Source organism: Pollicipes pollicipes, unplaced genomic scaffold, assembly GCF_011947565.3.
Source record: "Pollicipes pollicipes isolate AB1234 unplaced genomic scaffold, Ppol_2.1 Scaffold_7261;HRSCAF=8764_pilon_pilon_pilon, whole genome shotgun sequence".
NCBI lineage: Eukaryota > Metazoa > Arthropoda > Thecostraca > Pollicipedomorpha > Pollicipedidae > Pollicipes > Pollicipes pollicipes.
Window position 1 is genome coordinate 47179460 of NW_023597054.1, and position 16542 is coordinate 47196001.

General features: G+C 64.2%; 1 protein-coding gene across 1 annotated transcript in view; it reads right to left on the reverse strand.

Moving 5' to 3' along the window:
- Positions 1 to 1990: 1990 nt before the first annotated feature.
- LOC119112302 (LIM/homeobox protein Lhx1) overlaps positions 1991 to 16542 on the reverse strand; it is a 28440-nt gene continuing 13888 nt past the window's right edge. Inside the window, exons 3-6 of the mRNA XM_037236417.1 lie at positions 8535 to 8995; positions 3717 to 3942; positions 3181 to 3369; positions 1991 to 2094 (exon numbers count right to left, since the gene is read on the reverse strand). Of these exons, the coding sequence (XP_037092312.1) occupies positions 2045 to 2094; positions 3181 to 3369; positions 3717 to 3942; positions 8535 to 8995 (926 nt within the window). The 3' untranslated portion in view covers positions 1991 to 2044. The remainder of the gene's footprint in view (positions 2095 to 3180; positions 3370 to 3716; positions 3943 to 8534; positions 8996 to 16542) is intronic.

Sequence of the window (16542 nt, forward strand, 5' to 3'; positions counted from 1 at the left end):
CTTACGACCGAGGCAGACTGCCACCGCCTGGCGAAACCCTACACCTGCTGACTGGAAGGGGCTCGGCAGATCAGTGCTTACGAGGAAACTGCGAGCAGTCCGCAGAAGAGTGCGTACGAGGAAACTCCGAGTAGTCCGCAGATCAGTGCGTACGAGGAAACTCCGATCAGTCCGCAGAACAGCCGCGTGGCGTTCCCGTCATCTGCGTGAGTGCACTCCTGCGCAGTTCCTCTGCGCTGCTCACTTGCGTGCGGTCGGCGGAGTTCCGATGGAAGCTGTACCCTTCCGCAGCTCTTCTACGCTACTCACCTACGTGCGGTCGGCGGAGCTCCGACGGAAGCCGCACTCTTCCGTAGCTCCTCTGCGCTGCTCCCCTACGTGCAGTCGGCGGAGCTCCAACGGGAGCCGCACTCATCCGCAGCTCCTCTGCGCTACTCACCTGCGTGCAGTCGGCGGAGCTCCGACGGGAGTCGCACTCTTCCGCAGCTCCTCTGCGCTACTCACCAGCGTGCAGTCGGCGGAGCTCCGACGGGAGCCGCACTCTTCCGCAGCTCCATTGCGCTACTCACCTGCGTACAGTCGGCGGAGCTCCGGCGGGAGCCGCACTCTCTCTCTATTTCTGTATTTCTTCGGAGTGTGTGCGCGCTCCCAGCCGGTGTCATTGCACTTGCAGTTGAACACAAGACGAGCGCAGTTGGGTAAGAGTACAGAATGCTTGTCTTGGGAGCCAGGTGGAGGGGGGGGGGGGGGGGGAGCGGCAGTGTCACCGCTGTCTGACGTTCTTTGTTCGGTCGTCTCCAGGAATTCGTCCAGAGAGAGAATAAGCCGTGTGGCTCTGGAACTGCCAGGACTCCTTGTTTGGCTGCTGTGCCGTGGCCGGTGACCGGTGGCCAGTGCCCCCCCCCCCCCCCCCTCCTTCCCTCCCCCAGTGGGTCATCCATGTGAGGCTTGCTCTGCTAGCTGTTCAGAATTTACCTCTTCCCAGAGGCCTGTCGTGTCGCGCCACGGCTGCCGCTGCCTCGTGCAACTGCCGTTTACCCTAGATGGTATAATGGTTCGAACAAGCGCCCTCGTCTGGTGTTTGTTAGTACGTACGCAACGTTCGGCCAGTTAGCATTCCGGCCGTCTCCCACGGCCGTACCGGCTGTATACTTTGTCTAACGTGTATGCAAACGCCATTCTCACAACGAAGAACATTTAATGACATCCTTATTTACAACAAAAATACATTAATCACATTCACGCGGCGTGTTCACTCGAGATGCGGGGGTCACAGATTGGCACGCGTACAAGATCCATACACGTCACACCATATTCGTCACGGCACGCGACAGGATAAACTTTAAATATACGATGTGTCCACAGAGCTACAACTTACGGGAACACAGGACTCATGAACGTACGACCACGTGTGAGAGGGGAACGGCTCTCAAGGTGCTTGACGCCCTTATCGCGATGGCTTCCACCAAACACCTGCCGCAGATCACCGGTATAGTACAGATGACGCCATACACAGCTCCGCTACGGTTAAAGGTTGGCTTCACGATAGTCCAGGTAGGGACACTCCAGCTAACTCAGTAGGTTCACTAACCGATGGGTTCACTGCACCGAGACCCGGGGCGGCTGATGTCGGAGGCCTCCGAGACTGCACGGTGGCCTGCAGCCCGTCCTACTGGGCTGGCTCGCCAGAGAGGACACACGCGCGCGTGCGCCTGCCTAGCTCGCTCGGGAGGACGCACCGGCGCGGGCGCCTGCCGCCGACGCCTGTCCTCCCGCTCCCTCCGCGCGCAGCGTCGCCAGCAGACGGCGTCGCCGACTTCCTTAACAATAGATTGCACTATAGGTTCCGCCCCAGTGGAGCTGTGACACTGATCTGGCAACACAACAGCTCCGCGGAGCGGCGCCGGCCCGTCCGCCGCGTGTGAGTGACGCCGAACCCCGCCGCGCGGCGCCCGGGGCGCTAGCCGCCGGGCGGCGCAGGCGGCGCCGGGCCGCGCCGGGCGGCGAGCTCGGGCCGCAGGAGCTCAGGTCACTCGCGCACGGGTCACCAGACCAGACCCTCGTTGGACGGGTGGTCGGTGAAGTTGCCCGGACCTGGAGCGAGAGCAGGGGCACCGTTAGCGCGCGGCGGAGGCGCGGCGGCGGCACGAACTCAGCGCACGACCGTGGCCCGGACCTCTCGCGGGCGATGCAAGACGGCACACGGCGCACGGCGGGTAACATTGCGCCCACGATAACGCCGAATGCGGGCGGCTAATCTGAGTGGCGAAGGCAACACCGGCATGGCCATTAGGCGGTGGTCAGGTGGCAGGGGAACACGACGAAAGCACGAGCAGTGCACACGCAAGGGCCGTGAAACGAGCCGGGATACCGTCGCGCCGTGAGCCCCGAAGACCGACGCGGCGGGGCGAGCGAGCAGCGTGACACCACCGAAGACCAGCCGGCGGCGGGAGGGCACCCGCACCGGCGCGAGAGCACTCGAGGGAGACGAGCCGCAGGGGCGGCGGCCGCGGCTCAGCGGCCACCAGACGTATGGCGGCCGGCCCGGCCCCGTGTCGCGCCGCGCTCCATCACAATTCATTTGGCCGCTTTGACGCGTGTCACCGTCCATTATCTGAGTCCACGGCGAGCCGACGCGGCGGCGAATTAACTTGTCGGCCGGCGACCGCGACGTCACGCGGCCGCCGCGCCGCCGCGACCGGCGGCGACGGTGCGCGGCGCGCCGTTCTGCGCCGCGGCGCGCCGGAAACGCCCCGTCGCATTTACAAACACCCGACGGGCCGGGCCGCGGCCCATTGTGCGCGCGCGCCGCGGCGCGCGATGCAATCGGCCGCGAATTTCGATCAATCGGCGCGATCAATGGCGAGCGACGGTCGGCGCGAGCGCGGCCGGCCGGGCCGCGCAGCTCGCACGCCACCGCCGCTCGTGTCGATAACTACAGGCCAGGGGTGAGATCGCATGCGCCCCGGCCGATCGATCGAGATGAAACTTTAATTAGTTTTATTAGATTTAAGTGGTATCTTTTCTTCGGCTTCCTGATTGCTGTCATTAGTGGCTGGTGGCGGCATGCGAGGCGCACGCAGTCGCCAGTGGTTGCAGCGCGGCGCCGGAGGTGCCGCCGGCTGTCCGGGGGAAGGGGAGAGTCGCTGCGGCACATCTGCCGTCGGCCGCATGACTCACCTTGCGGCGGGCCGCTGGGGGGCATCCCGTTCACCAGGTTGTTGACGCTGTCGGGACTGGAGCGCTGCGACATCAGGTCACTGTGCGGCATGAACGGGTGGTCCATCGGCATGCCGTTCATGCCGCCGAAGTCACCCATGGGCCCGCCGGGCGGCAGGGGCTGCTCCATGGAGACGGGCACTCCGGGACCTGTCCAGGGCCGCCGCGTCGTCAGATACACACTCGTGCCGTCCAGCCAGGGTCGGCAGCGGCCGCATGCCAGGCACTGAGCGACGGCATTTCTCTAAACTTTCCCTTCTTACGGAAATATTCGCAACGAAGACAAGTAAGCGAAGCATTTATAACGACATGATTTCATTGAGCACCTGAGAACCTCCCTCTTCTTCCCCCTCCCGCACACGGATTCTCACTTCTTTGCAACTGCACCGAAAGTCAGAAACCCTGCGCAAAGTCGTTCAGCCTAGATGTCCTCTGCCCCCGGCGTCTCTGTCACCGAGCGCGAGAAACAGGCAGACGGCACCAGGAGGGGCTCTCACCTCCGGTAGGGAAACCCATGGCAGGGTTCGGTCCAGCCGGAAAGAACTCGTTGAATGGCTGGTGTCCGTAGAACTGGCCGTCGGCGTAGAACGGGAAGTCGTCCATGCTGGGCGACATGCGCATACCGCGCAGCTTCCGCGGGTTGCCGAACATGTGAGCGCGCATGCCCATCGACGAGAGCTGTTTCATGCGCCTCTCCTTGCTGCGTTTGTTCTGGAACCACACCTGCGGAAGAGGCGCAGACGTCAGCCGGCCGCTCCACGGGCAGGATCGCACATTTCGAGAACGCAGTCAGTTTGATCAGGAGGCGGAGAGGACGACGCAGCGGGAGACAGTATCGCCACCAGGAGACAGACGGCAGGACAACACAGCCGGGGATAGTTCACACGATGGTGACACGTGCCGCATCACTGAATCACGCCTCCGTCCGTCGCGCTGGCGACGGCGCCGACGCCCGGTGGTCTCCGCGTGATCAACAGCCCGCCGGGGCGTCGCGGCGCCTCATAAATCCGCCTGGCGCCCTGTAAATCCCTCCGCCCGGCCGGAAGCCGCCGCCGCCGCCGCCGCCGTCGTCGCCGTCGTCGCCGTCGTCGCCGTCGTCGTCGTCGTCGCCGGCCGGTGCCGGTCGGCCGTGGCGTGTCTGGACGGCGGCGGCGGCCGTGCGCCGCCCAGCGCGCCGCTGCGGTTTGCGGTCGGGCGGCGCCGTTTGCCGGTCGGTGCGCCCGTGAGCCGCCCTCTTGTTGGCCTACCCGGCAATCATGGCGGCCGCCACCGGACGCCGCCGGTTGATGGCCGCCGCCGTTTAACCTAGCCGGAGAGGCTGTGTATTCAACGCGGACTTCCGTGTGCGCAACACGCTTACGGCATCCTTGCCAGCGCAGAGCACTGCGGTTTCATAAGGTAATCTCGAGAGGCAGCGTAGGGCAGCGGAATGATGAATGCGTTGTAAAAAGCGCTCACGGAAAAGACCTATGATTTGGCTTTTCTGCCGTAAAAACGGCTCCCCTTGCTCAGTATCATCCCGTCGCGCGCTCCCGAACCACGTGCTACCCTCGCACGGCTGCCCGTATCACCGTTCACGGCCGACTGCATGCGGTCCCCTTTCCAGCCACCTTTTCGCCAGCACGCACCCATACGGCGCGCCAGAGCGTGCCTGGGGCTGCGACCCGGACAGCTGCGCTCGCCGCCGCTCCCGTGGCCACTGCTGCGTGAGAGGTGCACGCAGCGCACGCCGCCGCCGCCTCGGCCTCAGTAGCCTTGTCCGTCATGTGAGCCGCCCGTTTTTCAGCGGCGGCCAGACAAAGTCGGCCTGTCACGCCGCTAACGAGTCGCGGCTATCATCTGGCGCGATTTAGTGATAGCGTCAGCCGCGAGATGGCTCTATTCTGCGCGCTCGGCCGGCGTGAGCCCCGGTCAATCAACTGTAATGTTATTGTTCTTGGCGATAAAGCACGTCGGCGGCGGACGGGCGGGCAGAAGTCCGCCCGTCCGGCAGGCCGGCTCCGCTCGGCTGCGCGCGCACCGGCGGGAGATGGCGGAAAGATGACAGGACGGCGTGCGGAAGCCGGGGGAGCCGACAGGGAGATGGCGAAGAGATGGGAGGTCGGCTGGCTGCTCCAGAGACACCGGCGGAGAGGTGGCAGGGAGATTGCAGGCCGTTTGCAGAGCTCGGGAGGAGTCCGCCGGAGATAACGGCGAGACGGCTGGTCAGTTTGATTGTCCAGGGCAGACTGTTGGGAGGAGGCGGGCAGACCACAGATCGACTCGAAGGAACTCATATGACCGGCGGAAACGATGAGAAAGATTTGATACACCCGCTGCTCCAAAAAAGTGTGGAATGTTTTTTCTCTACTCAGGCAAGTTCCATGACTTCCGAGGAGCAGGGATAGAAGAACAAATATATTCATACCGCATGCAAATGAACATCAGCGGTTGGTACGGTGATTCCACCTTTGCCCCGGAGGCGCCGTCACCTCCGCTGGTGCAAAGCAGCGCGTGCTCCAGCGGATGGTAGCCCGGGGCGACAGGGCACCGAAGAAGCGCGCGCCGCCCGGCCCGGCCCGGCCCCGGCCCAGGACTCGACAAGAACGGCCGCAAAAACTGACGCCTGTCGTTCACGCCGGCCGCCGTGAGCAGGGCTGGGCGGCTGGGCGCGCGCGCGCGTGTCAAAAGCGCACGCCCCGCCCTGCTGCCCCCGCGCCGAGCTCGCCCGGTTCGAGGCACGCAGCCTGAGCCGAGCTCTGGCGGCTGGCTTGATCAGATTTTCGTTGAGGACAGATCCGCGAACGTTCTGCCGAGCTAGCTCCGGCGGCCGCCCTCAAACTTCAAGTCCGAGGATATCGGGAACAAATTTGGGAGCAGATCACGGGTGCCTCCGCCATCAATCAGGGCCAAGCGGCTGGGCAGAGCTCGTTCCAGCGACACCTGCAGGCCATGCGGTGGCCGCCGAGGGGCCGTCCGACATGGCCGGACCGGGCCTCCGACACTCAGGAATCGCCGCGGGCCAGCGGGCGCTTATTATTTGTGGCCGAGGCGGCGGCCACTGTGTCACATTAGTTTGCGGAATGTGTGATTAGCGGCGGCCGCGCGGGCAGCGGCCGCGCAGGACAGCGCGATTTACGGCGCGCCCGCCGCCGACGGCCGGCGCCGCGTAACCGCAACAATCCGATACCCATCGTGCATAAATAAAAACGTTATAAATTACTAGTGCGGCGCGCGGAGCGACTGTTTGCGTCCGATAGACTGGCGCCTTTTTTCGGCGCGCGGCCCGACCGGACAGGACCGCCGCGCTGATGGAGCGATACGATACAGCCGCGCCGGGCAGGTGCCACAGGCCGGAATAAATGCCCGAAAAGTCAGAAAAGCCACGGCACGCCCCCCGCGACGCGCGCCATGGAAAAAATGGTCGAGGCCGCCGCCGGGAAAGGCTAACATTTGTTTTGGCCGGAACGTGGCCCCAGATGTAGCTGATAGCTGTCTGCAGGCGGGCGTCAGCCGAGCCGGGCCGGCCTGCGCTGAATGCAGCGGGCGACAGCAGAAAAATCCCCGGATCTTATCGGCCGCGCCAGATACACGATGTCGGCCCCGATTGCGCAGGAATCCATGTCGGAATTTACGCACCGTGTTGGAGATGTCAGAGCTCATGCTTCAGCGGAGCGTGTTGCACCGGCCCCGGCGGCCGCGAGCGGGCCGGCCGGTCGCCGAGTATGGCAGCCGTAGCGCGGGCGGGCGGGGCCGGCCGGCCGGCTGCGAATTCCACCCTTGAACGAGTCTCCTCCCACCGCCGCTTGACCCGCCCCCTGTCAAATCTTATGCAACAGGCGGGCGTGATTTACGCGCGCGCGCGGCGGCGCGGCGGCTGGGGGCGGGCGGATGGTTGCCGCGTTCCCAGGCCTGGTGGGCTGGCCGCGCCGCCGCCCGGCCGCCATCAATTGCGGCCGATAGCGCGCCGAACCCACCGCGCCGGCTGCGGCCGCTCGCGGTCTGAGGTGCGAGCTGGCCGCCTCTGCCTCCCGGCCCCGGCCCCGGCTCTGGCTCCGGCCTCTATCCCCGGCTTCGGCCCTGGCCCCACCCCGGCTCCGACTCCGGCTCCGACCTCGGCTTCCGTTCCGGCTCCGGCTCCGGCTCCGGTTCCGGCTCCGACTCCAACCCCGGCTCCGGCTCCGGCTCCGGCCACGCCCCCCCCCCCCCTCCGGCTCCAGCTCCGTTTACGACCCCGACTCCGGCTCCGGCTCCAGCTCCGACCCCGACTCCGGCTCCGGCTCCCGCTCCCGATCCGACGCAGCGGAGGCTAATCCCAGATCGACGGGGGCGCGCACTTGTCCGCGGCGACCGCGTGGCGGCGCCGGATGCGCTCGCGTTGCAGCTGATGGTCACAATGCAATCGTCTGGACGGATCGCCCGGCGGGCCGGCGGTGCCGGACGCCCGGCCGCCGCCGCCGCCGCCGCCGCCGCCGGCTGCCTGCCCTATCTGGTCACTCGGGTAACCGGCGAGAAACCAGAGCCGGGCGAACGTGACCGTCCCGCTGTCGACTCGGCGCGGCGCAAAAAGCCCCCTCCCCCCTGCCTCCAGACGGTCGACGGCGGCGCCGACATGTTGCGGCACCGCGGCGAGCGCGGCAAAAAGAACGCGGCGATCTGCGTCCCGCATGCCGCGGTCGTGAGGGCTGCTCTCCCCGGCATGGTATTGGCCAACTGCTAATCCACCAGTGGTCCACTTTGACGTGTGTCCGGAGGCTCGCGGCGGACGTCATGAAGGGCGCACGATAGGCGGCAGCACGAATGGGTTGTTCAGCGCACCTGACTATGTGTTCTGCCTTTATTTTCACCGGCAACTGGTTTCCTTATTTTACTTGCGGCACAGCGTTTCCCACAGTTCTTCCAGATTCTGGCTGTGCGCCTGGTAAATGTCTCATTTAGCTCTCGTCGTGACTGCGGAATACGTCAAGTGGCGGAAGGAGCATTTGCACCTGGCAAGTGCTGTCACGTGCCGGATGCATATACAAACCGCTGACCGGAAACTGCCGCTCGATAACCTCCCAGCGATAGCTCACCGCGTGCCGTGGACGGACGTGTGTACCCCATCAACCCCGGCCCCAGTCGAGCGCCGCTGAGGCACCAGCCGGTCCCAGTGGGTCCCAGCCCAGGGTGGCTGAGGCACTAGTCAGCTCCAGCCCAGCAAAGCTAAGGCACCAGCCGGTCCCAGCGGGCCCAGTATGGCTGACGCACCAGCCGGTCCCAGCGGGCCCAGCATGGCTGCGTCACCGGGCCGCCGCCGCTCATACCGCGGCCCGCCTGCGCCTGCGCCTGCGCCTCACCTGAATGACCCGCATGGGCAGGCCGGTCTCCTTGGCCAGCTGCTCGCGGATGTGCCGGGTGGGCTTGGGCGTGGCGTTGAAGGCGGCCTTCAGCACCTCCAGCTGCTTGGCCTTGATGGTGGTGCGCGGGCCGCGGCGCTTGTTGCCGCCCACCTTGTCGTCGTCGGGGCTCTTGTTCTCGGCCTGCGAGTCCCGGCTCGGGTCGACTTCGGCGTCCGAGCCCGGGTCCGACTCGTGCTTGTCCGAGTCCACCACACTGTCGGCGTGCCCCACCGACGCCGCCTTCTCACTGAGCGCGTCTCCGGCGGGAGGCGCCGACGGCGTCATCAGGTTGTTGTTGGCCTCCAGCTTCACGGGCGGGCTCTCCAGCTCCAGCGGCGGCAGCGACGTGGCACTGATGACGTCGGCTGAGGCCGAGAAGTCCTCTTCCTCCTCCTCCTCTTCCCCGTGGATCACAGCGTCTGTCGGAGGACACGGCCGGCGGTCAGACCACTGTAGCCGCTGGAGAAGCGCACGCGACGCCGCGAAGGGGGAGGGGGAGAGGCGCTGTGGCAGCCGGGGCGAAACAGGGTACATCGGTAGAGTGCCGTACGGTAGACCAGCGAACTGTCGCGTCCCAACGCGGTGCAGCAGTGGGGGGGGGGGGGGGGTCGAATCTGGTTCGGCCGCCCACCGCGTCGTACTGCTCAGCTGCGGTTGGCACGTGATAACCCCACACAACAGTGTGCACACGTTTACAACTTTGTGGGATCGGACAGCATGTTAAGCACATTTCAATGCGGAAAGGCTACTTTCAGGCGTTGATTTGTCTGCAGGGTATGTTCTTATAAGTGTCAAGAGCGTAGTTGACCAAAAGTGAAAGTGTCCCTCGACGTTAGGTTTTTATGCAAAATTTGTCTTTTTCAGTGTGTCCAGATATACTCCATGCGACTTTCACCTCCCGCGAAGCAGAAGTTTTGAAATATATAATGGAAAGGTTAATAAAAAATGCTGCAAACGTAACAGTGTCTGACAAAACTGTGAGTATCACAATCTTGAGGTGTTTTATTGCCCATACATTTCCGCACTGTCGCACCGATAATCAAAATGAGTCAAGCATTTATGTATTATTCAGCAGCCCAATTTAAAACGTGCTGAACTAATGGTCTGGATCACCTGAGTTGTGTGCTTGTTGAGGTGAACGGCGCGAACGGATGCTAATATTTTGATAACATCCCAGCCTTACTGATAGCTCGTTTGTCACGACATGTCACAACATGATAGCTCACGACCACGACATGTCACGCGTGGAAATTAGTGACGTTATCTTCACGGTGAAGCTCTAGCCGGTCACCTTCGGCGTCGCTTTACGCCATCCTTGTCTGGTGTTGAACACCTGAAGCATGTTACGCCGGCGCACCGAGACCGAGTTTTAGCCGACGCCGCGTTCGTAACGCCAGGGGCCCGCACAAATACGAGGGCAGTCAGCTGCCGCAGGAACCGCGACCGGGCCAACTGGTCGAGTGCACCAGAATCGCCGCAATAAACTACACGGCGCCCATAAGCCGCGCGGAGCCGGCGCGCGTACAACATATCGCTAGCATGACAGATGGCTGCGTGCACCCGGCGAGACGAGGCTGGCATAAAAAACAATCGCTGCGGAGCGTGACGACTGCGCGTGGGTGGCGCGCGGCCTCTTTGTGCCGGCGCCAGCCGCCGGGAAAAGGTCGGCCGCTCCGTTCTCGCAGCGGGGTATCGCATACACCTCGGTCACCATTAGACCACGCCCGTAAGTTTTCTTAATGAGATTGCTTCCTTGCAACGGGGGGAAACCTGTCAACTAGGTCATTTGGCTACCTGGGCTAGGAATTATTTACAAGTTTGAGCATAAATAAGCTTGCCGTTTTGGTAGGTATAATTGCTCATTCTCCATCGGTGACCGCGGAACAGAAGCAATTTATCAAACAATTATTTGTAAAGTGCCGGCATAAATTTCAAGGTGAATCCCTTTAGTGTGAACATCGTTTAACTAATTGTTCCGTACAGAGCTTGAGTCCGGCTAATTACGTCCTATATTGCAGCCGAAAATTTCGTTCCCAGTAGCGTAATGTTGCATAATTACCCTTGAATGGCAGGAAGGGCAGGTGACTGTCTTTATGCGACCTGTCTGCGCCATTTTCCGATGGATCGTAAAAACTGCAGACATGAAGGGCACCATAAACAAGCGATTCGTTAGGGCGGCCTGCGTGACCGCGCTGCGGCCTGGACGGGACTCAGCCCGGCGTCACTGCCCTGGGGCGGGAGGCGTAGCGCACGCCGTCCGGTCGCCCGTTTGGGAGCCCGTTCGCGAGCGTGGCGCGGCGCGCGGCGAGCGCGTTGCGGCGGGCGGGGCGCCGGAGCGGCGCGGCGGTCGCCTGCCGAACGGAATCGGCCTCCGCCGCGACACTTACACACTTGATGGCCGCTTTTTCCGACGGGGACCGCGTGCCTGGCATTCTCGTCCGACAGGGGACATTTTGAGACAGGATATAGCGGCCGGCGGGCCCGTCCCTGACGCCCCGCCGGGTCTCCGCGGCGCAGGGTGGTGATTACGGCCAACCCTTCCTGGCCGGGCAGGTGCGGCCCGCCTCTCGGCTATCCATCAAAGCCGATATTTTGTCTTTGGCGCATAGTTTTAGCGCGCGCAGCCGGTGATTAATGCGGAATCCGGTCGTCGCTGGCCGGTGCGCCTGGGCCGTCCATCAGCGCCGGAGGTGACCCGTGTCACGCGGCCCGCTGGACAGACCCCTCCCTCGGCGGCGCGGCCCGCTCAGCCGCTGTCTGCCGCGCCGCCAGGGGCAGACCCCCGTCTCGCGCGCGGTCTGCCCGGACTGGGCGTGGGAGGCGGCAGAGGCCACATGCCGGCCGCCGCTGACACGGAGCTGCCGACCCGGCACCCGCCCGGCAGCGCCACCAGGAGTGAATCATCAGGGAGGACGGCTGCGTGAGTCACGCCGCAGCAGGCCAGCAGACTGTCATGGTCAGGGAGCCTTGCCAGCTTCAGCGTACTCATGCTAAGTCATTTCGCGGTATGTATGCGGAGTCATTTCGCGGCATGTATGCGGAGTCATTTCGCGGTATGTATGCGGAGTCATTTCGCGGCATGTACGCGGAGTCACCAGCAGGTCCACGCCCGAAGGTGTGTACATGGTCTTCTGTGGGACCTGCTGTCGTGGATGCATTGTACTGAGTGCAGAGAGATAGCAATTATTTGTGTGTGTATATATATATATATATATATATATATATATATATATGTATATATGTATATATATATATGTATATATATATATATGTATATAAACCGATCAAGCCACAAGGTTTTGATGAACCAATCGGATACTTATCAACCAACACATAAGCGTTTAACCCACATCTATAGTTAAGATCGAGCAACAGATAGCGTCTGACACAAACACATGTTTTAAGATCAGCACGCATCGCTTAAGCACCACCGATGCCTAAACCCAACAACGACAGGAACGGGGCAGCGTCGACGCTCAGGACCATCGCGGGTCTGGCGGATCGAGGGGCTGGTCATGCCCTCTCAAAACCGCGCCCAATTCCACCCTGGCCACCATCCACACGGGACGCACGTGCCGGCTGCCCGTGCAGCGCGCCCTCCGGCGGCAGCCTGCTGCGCTACGTTACGGCCCCACCAGCGAATAGACTCGTTAACAGGCTCGATAAGTAGGTCCCGCCCCGGCATAACCAGCGTGAGTAACATTGTTCTTGGATACCGGAGGCTAATTAGATGAATTATTGAGCATCTCCCGGAGACGGGATCGCCGCCGGTCGGCCGAGCGCGCGCTCGGGATGAACGAAGAAAATGAATCGGCCAAAAACAACAAAGGAACAATCGAACATACTTCCTGCCGGTCCGCCCTCCGGGCAGCCGGCCTCAACAAACAGGAATAGGAAAGGGCCGGTTGTTGAACCGGCGTTTGGAACTGGTTTGGTCCAATCACTCGTAACTCGATTCCAATAGAGGCCGCTCCCCTCCCCAGTAGCCCCCTCCCCCCCCCCCCCCTCTCTCTGTGCTGTCCTCCGGGGTGATCGTTCCCATGCTGTTCGGAGCGGCGGCTTGCATGGGACGCAGAGATCACGAGCGTGTTGCCGCCGCCGGCCACATGCCCACAACTTGTGGATACGACAGTGTGCATACACGATTTACCGACTTCACGTGCAATTCTGCACGGATGCATAAACTGCACGCAAATTGCTGATAATGAGACAAATTCGGCGTCATTAGGTGGCTCTTGACAAAGCCGGCGTCGGCGGGGCGGCCGCGAGCCGTGGCCTTCGCTCGGTGAGAGAGCTGGCGCCGGCGGCTGGCGGCGCGGGCGCCCGGCGCCGGCCGCTGGTCACGAGACGGCGGCGGCGGCGCGGCGCCGGCCGCCGGAGCGCCCCCCTGACGCGCCGGCGGCCCTCCCAGCGGCCAGCCCCGCGGGCGCACGGGGGTTTGCTGCTCAGCGGACCGGTCAGCAGGCGGGGGTGCACTGTTTGGCGGGTTGGTGAGCAGAGGAGAGGGGGCGGGGTGCGGCGGCACGACGGCGTCCTGTCGGGACGCTTACCGGGCCGCGGCTTTCAGACCGGCCGTACCCCGTACCAAGGGCCGGGGAGGCGCCAGGTACGGTGGTAGTCTGCGGTGGCCGTACCCCGGGCCGGGGAGGCGCCAGGCACGGTGGTAGTCTGCGGTGGCCGTATCCCGTACCCTGGACCAGGGGGGCACCGGGTGCAGAACGGGTCGTTGAGCCATGGATGACACACTCGCTAGCTGCAGCTCTGCACCTCTGGGAGTGGTGCAGATGCCAACCAAGCGCTAGAGACTGGAAGGCCCGAGACATATATCAGATAATAGCTGCATGGCCCGAGTCCTTCCATGGAATCAGAGAAGGAACACATGGTGTTCTCTCGGGACGTAGAGAGGATAGACGGCAGCTACATGTCCCACACCGTCGCTCAAGTAGTCACCAGGGCCTTCGGGCGCTTCGCCTGCGCGATGATATAGCGCCCAAACGCCTCGGCGCCCGTCGTGGCTCTATGACCCGTCACAGCGCCGCGAGGTCCAACGGGTGACGCCGGCCGCCTGTTAGCATGACCGCGTCTGTCCCTGGGCGGAAGCCGAGCATCGCGGCGCGCTGAGGCGTGCGTCATGACGAGGGCGAGCAGGCCCTCCAGCTAACCGCCAGACAGTCACGAGCGCAGACACTCAGGACGTGCTCCACTCCACCATCAGGACATCCGAACGCAGCCCCCGGCGCAGACTGCCGCCCGGCACGGACGGCGCCGCCGGTCGGTTCCCAGCGGCGCGAGCCATCGCAGCCGGCGGACGGCGGCGGCGTTTGCGGCGCCCGCTGCACGCGGCGGCGCTCGCCTGTTCCGGTCCCACGGCGCCGGAGATGCTATCGGACGGCGCGCGGGGCGCTTGGCCCGGAGCGGAGCCTCACCCTGGGGACGACCCCGGGGCCGGCCACGGCCCGACGGCCAGCCGCCAATTATTCACACCCGTACCCGGGCTTCCACATAAGTATAGACAGACGGTATAATTGCAGCGGTAATGAGCGGGCGGCATGGAATCGCGGCTGGCTAGATAGGCGGCGCGGCCGGCAGCAGCACAGCGAGCGCTGCTGCACGCTGCGCGGCTGCTCGGCCGCTCCTGGAGGGCGGCGGGTTCGTCCGCGAGCTGACTGTTCTCCCCAGACGCTCTGGGCGGGGCAGCTGCGGAGTGGCACCAGTTAGGAGAGGTCTGGGTGAGAAGTTTGAAAGGTCAACCTACTTCACCGTACAGTCGACGTCATTTTCAGAAGCGCCGTCTGACGTTCGCCGCCGAGCGGCCCGAGCTCCTTGTTGGCCGTGGAAACGGCGTCGGAAATCTTGGGCTCTGGCGAATCGGAGTGAGCCAGCTGGGCTCTAGCAGCTGGGCTTCAGGCGGGGTCTGGCCGGCCGTGTGAAGCCGTGCACAGGGCTTCACACGGCCGGCTGTCACACGGCCGTCGGGGCTGTCAACCCCGCACGCGGCTCCGGCCGCTGACGGAGAGCGCGTCGGCACCGGGCTCCGAAGAGCCGGAGTCTTCTGCCGATGACGACTCACGAGCCCCCAGCTGGCCGCCAGGCCATCCGGGGCGTGCTCCGGACTCTCGTGCCGTCGCCCGAGCGCGACCGGTAGCATGCGCCAGCCGCCGTCTCGCGGCGATCATTGCTTGTTAAAATAGTTTCCCTTGTTCTCAGTGGTGCTTAGCGATTTTTAACGATGCATGCCCTCGGGCCAGTTTATTGCGGGATGAGTTACGGACCGCTGCAGCCGACGGAGACCATTAGGTATTCCGGCCTCCCTGCATCCGCAGAATATACGACTGATATCAGCCCGGCCGCGCCGCTCTGCAGCCCGCCGTTGACGTAACACCGACTGGGGCGGCCGGCGCGGTGCGGCGCGGCGCGGCGTGGCGTGGCGCGGCGTGGCGCGGCGTGGAGCGGCGCGGCGCGAGGGCCCGTCACGCCGCCGGTTTCACAGCTCGCCTCAGGACGTCCATCAGCGGCTGGTCTGCTGACGAGCGGCCCCAAACGGTTCACGGTGTATGAATAACGACGCCTCCTTCCGCGAAGACCCGTCGCGGCCGTCCGCGGGGAAAAAATTGGAGGTTGCCGGGCTCGGACTATCAGATGACTATTGATACATCACGCCGGGAGTGTGCGGGGGACTGTGTGGCCGTGGGGGTGGGGGAGCGTGCTGTAAAAACGGGCCCGGACCCTGTCTGTCCGGCCACCTGCCCATACCCACAACAATGTAGCCAGCCAACTCGAAAATGGTTCGATACATTGGGGAAACAGCGCCGCACGCGGCAGCGGGGCACCCGACCAGGGGGCTTCCACATATTGTCCCACGCATGAGTCCCACGGGCTGGGCGGCCGGGCCCCGTCGCTCGAGAGGGCTTCTTCACGCTGGACGTCCGGATAACTCCGTCCGAGAGAGGCCCCAGAGAGGCCCCGCACATGGGACGATGGGATACTTCCATCCGGGAGAGCTCCAACACATTGGGCGACGGGTACCTCCATCTTGGAGACCTTCAGATTGAGCGGCGAGGAACTGCCGCCCGACAGTGTGTCCGCGCGTTGTACGATGGGGTACCTTCCCACCGCACGATGGGCGTCGGGCACTTCTGCCCAGGAAAAACTCGAAACATTGGACGACGAGGCACCTCGGTCCGGGAAAGCTGCTGTGCATTGGACCACGTGGCGTCTCTGCCAGTGAAAACTCCGGTATTCTCGGCGGCGGGCCACCTCCGCCCGGCAGCGCTCGCGCGGCGAAGGCCCGCTTGAGCGGCACCGCACCCGTCATCGCCGCTGTTCCGGTGCGCTCCGGCGGCGGAGGTGCGGCGGCGGCAGGGCGCCGGCCGCACCCGCCGCCGCGGCCCGGCTGCGGCGGCAGGCCCGCCGCCCGGCCTGGCTCAAGCGGCAGGGGTGCAGCGGCGGCGGCGCGTCGCTCGCCGCCCGGCCGCCGCCAGATGGCTGATAAGACGGCGGGGCCGTGAGGCCGCTCGTGAAGCCGAGCAGGGCGATCCGCGTCTGCCGGCCGCCGCCTGCGCCGCCCGCTCGTGCTGGCTAACTGGCCCGCTATGCAAATGCTATTGGGTATTTGTTATTAATAGCCGGGCCGAGCAGCGTTTGCGGGCTGCCGCGCGGCGCTTGTTACGGCGGCGGCCGGCCGCGCAGCTGCCGCCCGGCTCGGCCGCCGCTGAGAGCGACGCCCGACTGCTGCATATCACCCGTCACCGCGTCGCGCGCCGGCGCTCCGGCCCAGCGGCGACCGACGCCTTCCCGAGCGCTGTCCCCGGCAGCGTAACAGCTGGCGGTGTGGTGACCGAAGTACCCACTGTGCCAGCGGGCTAACCCATGACGCCTTCATGTTATGTTGCTTAAGAGCGGTGATCGGTGTAGGCTGGAAATGCTTAAGTTTGTCCCTCTCAAGTTTCATTGCAACGTATGCCTG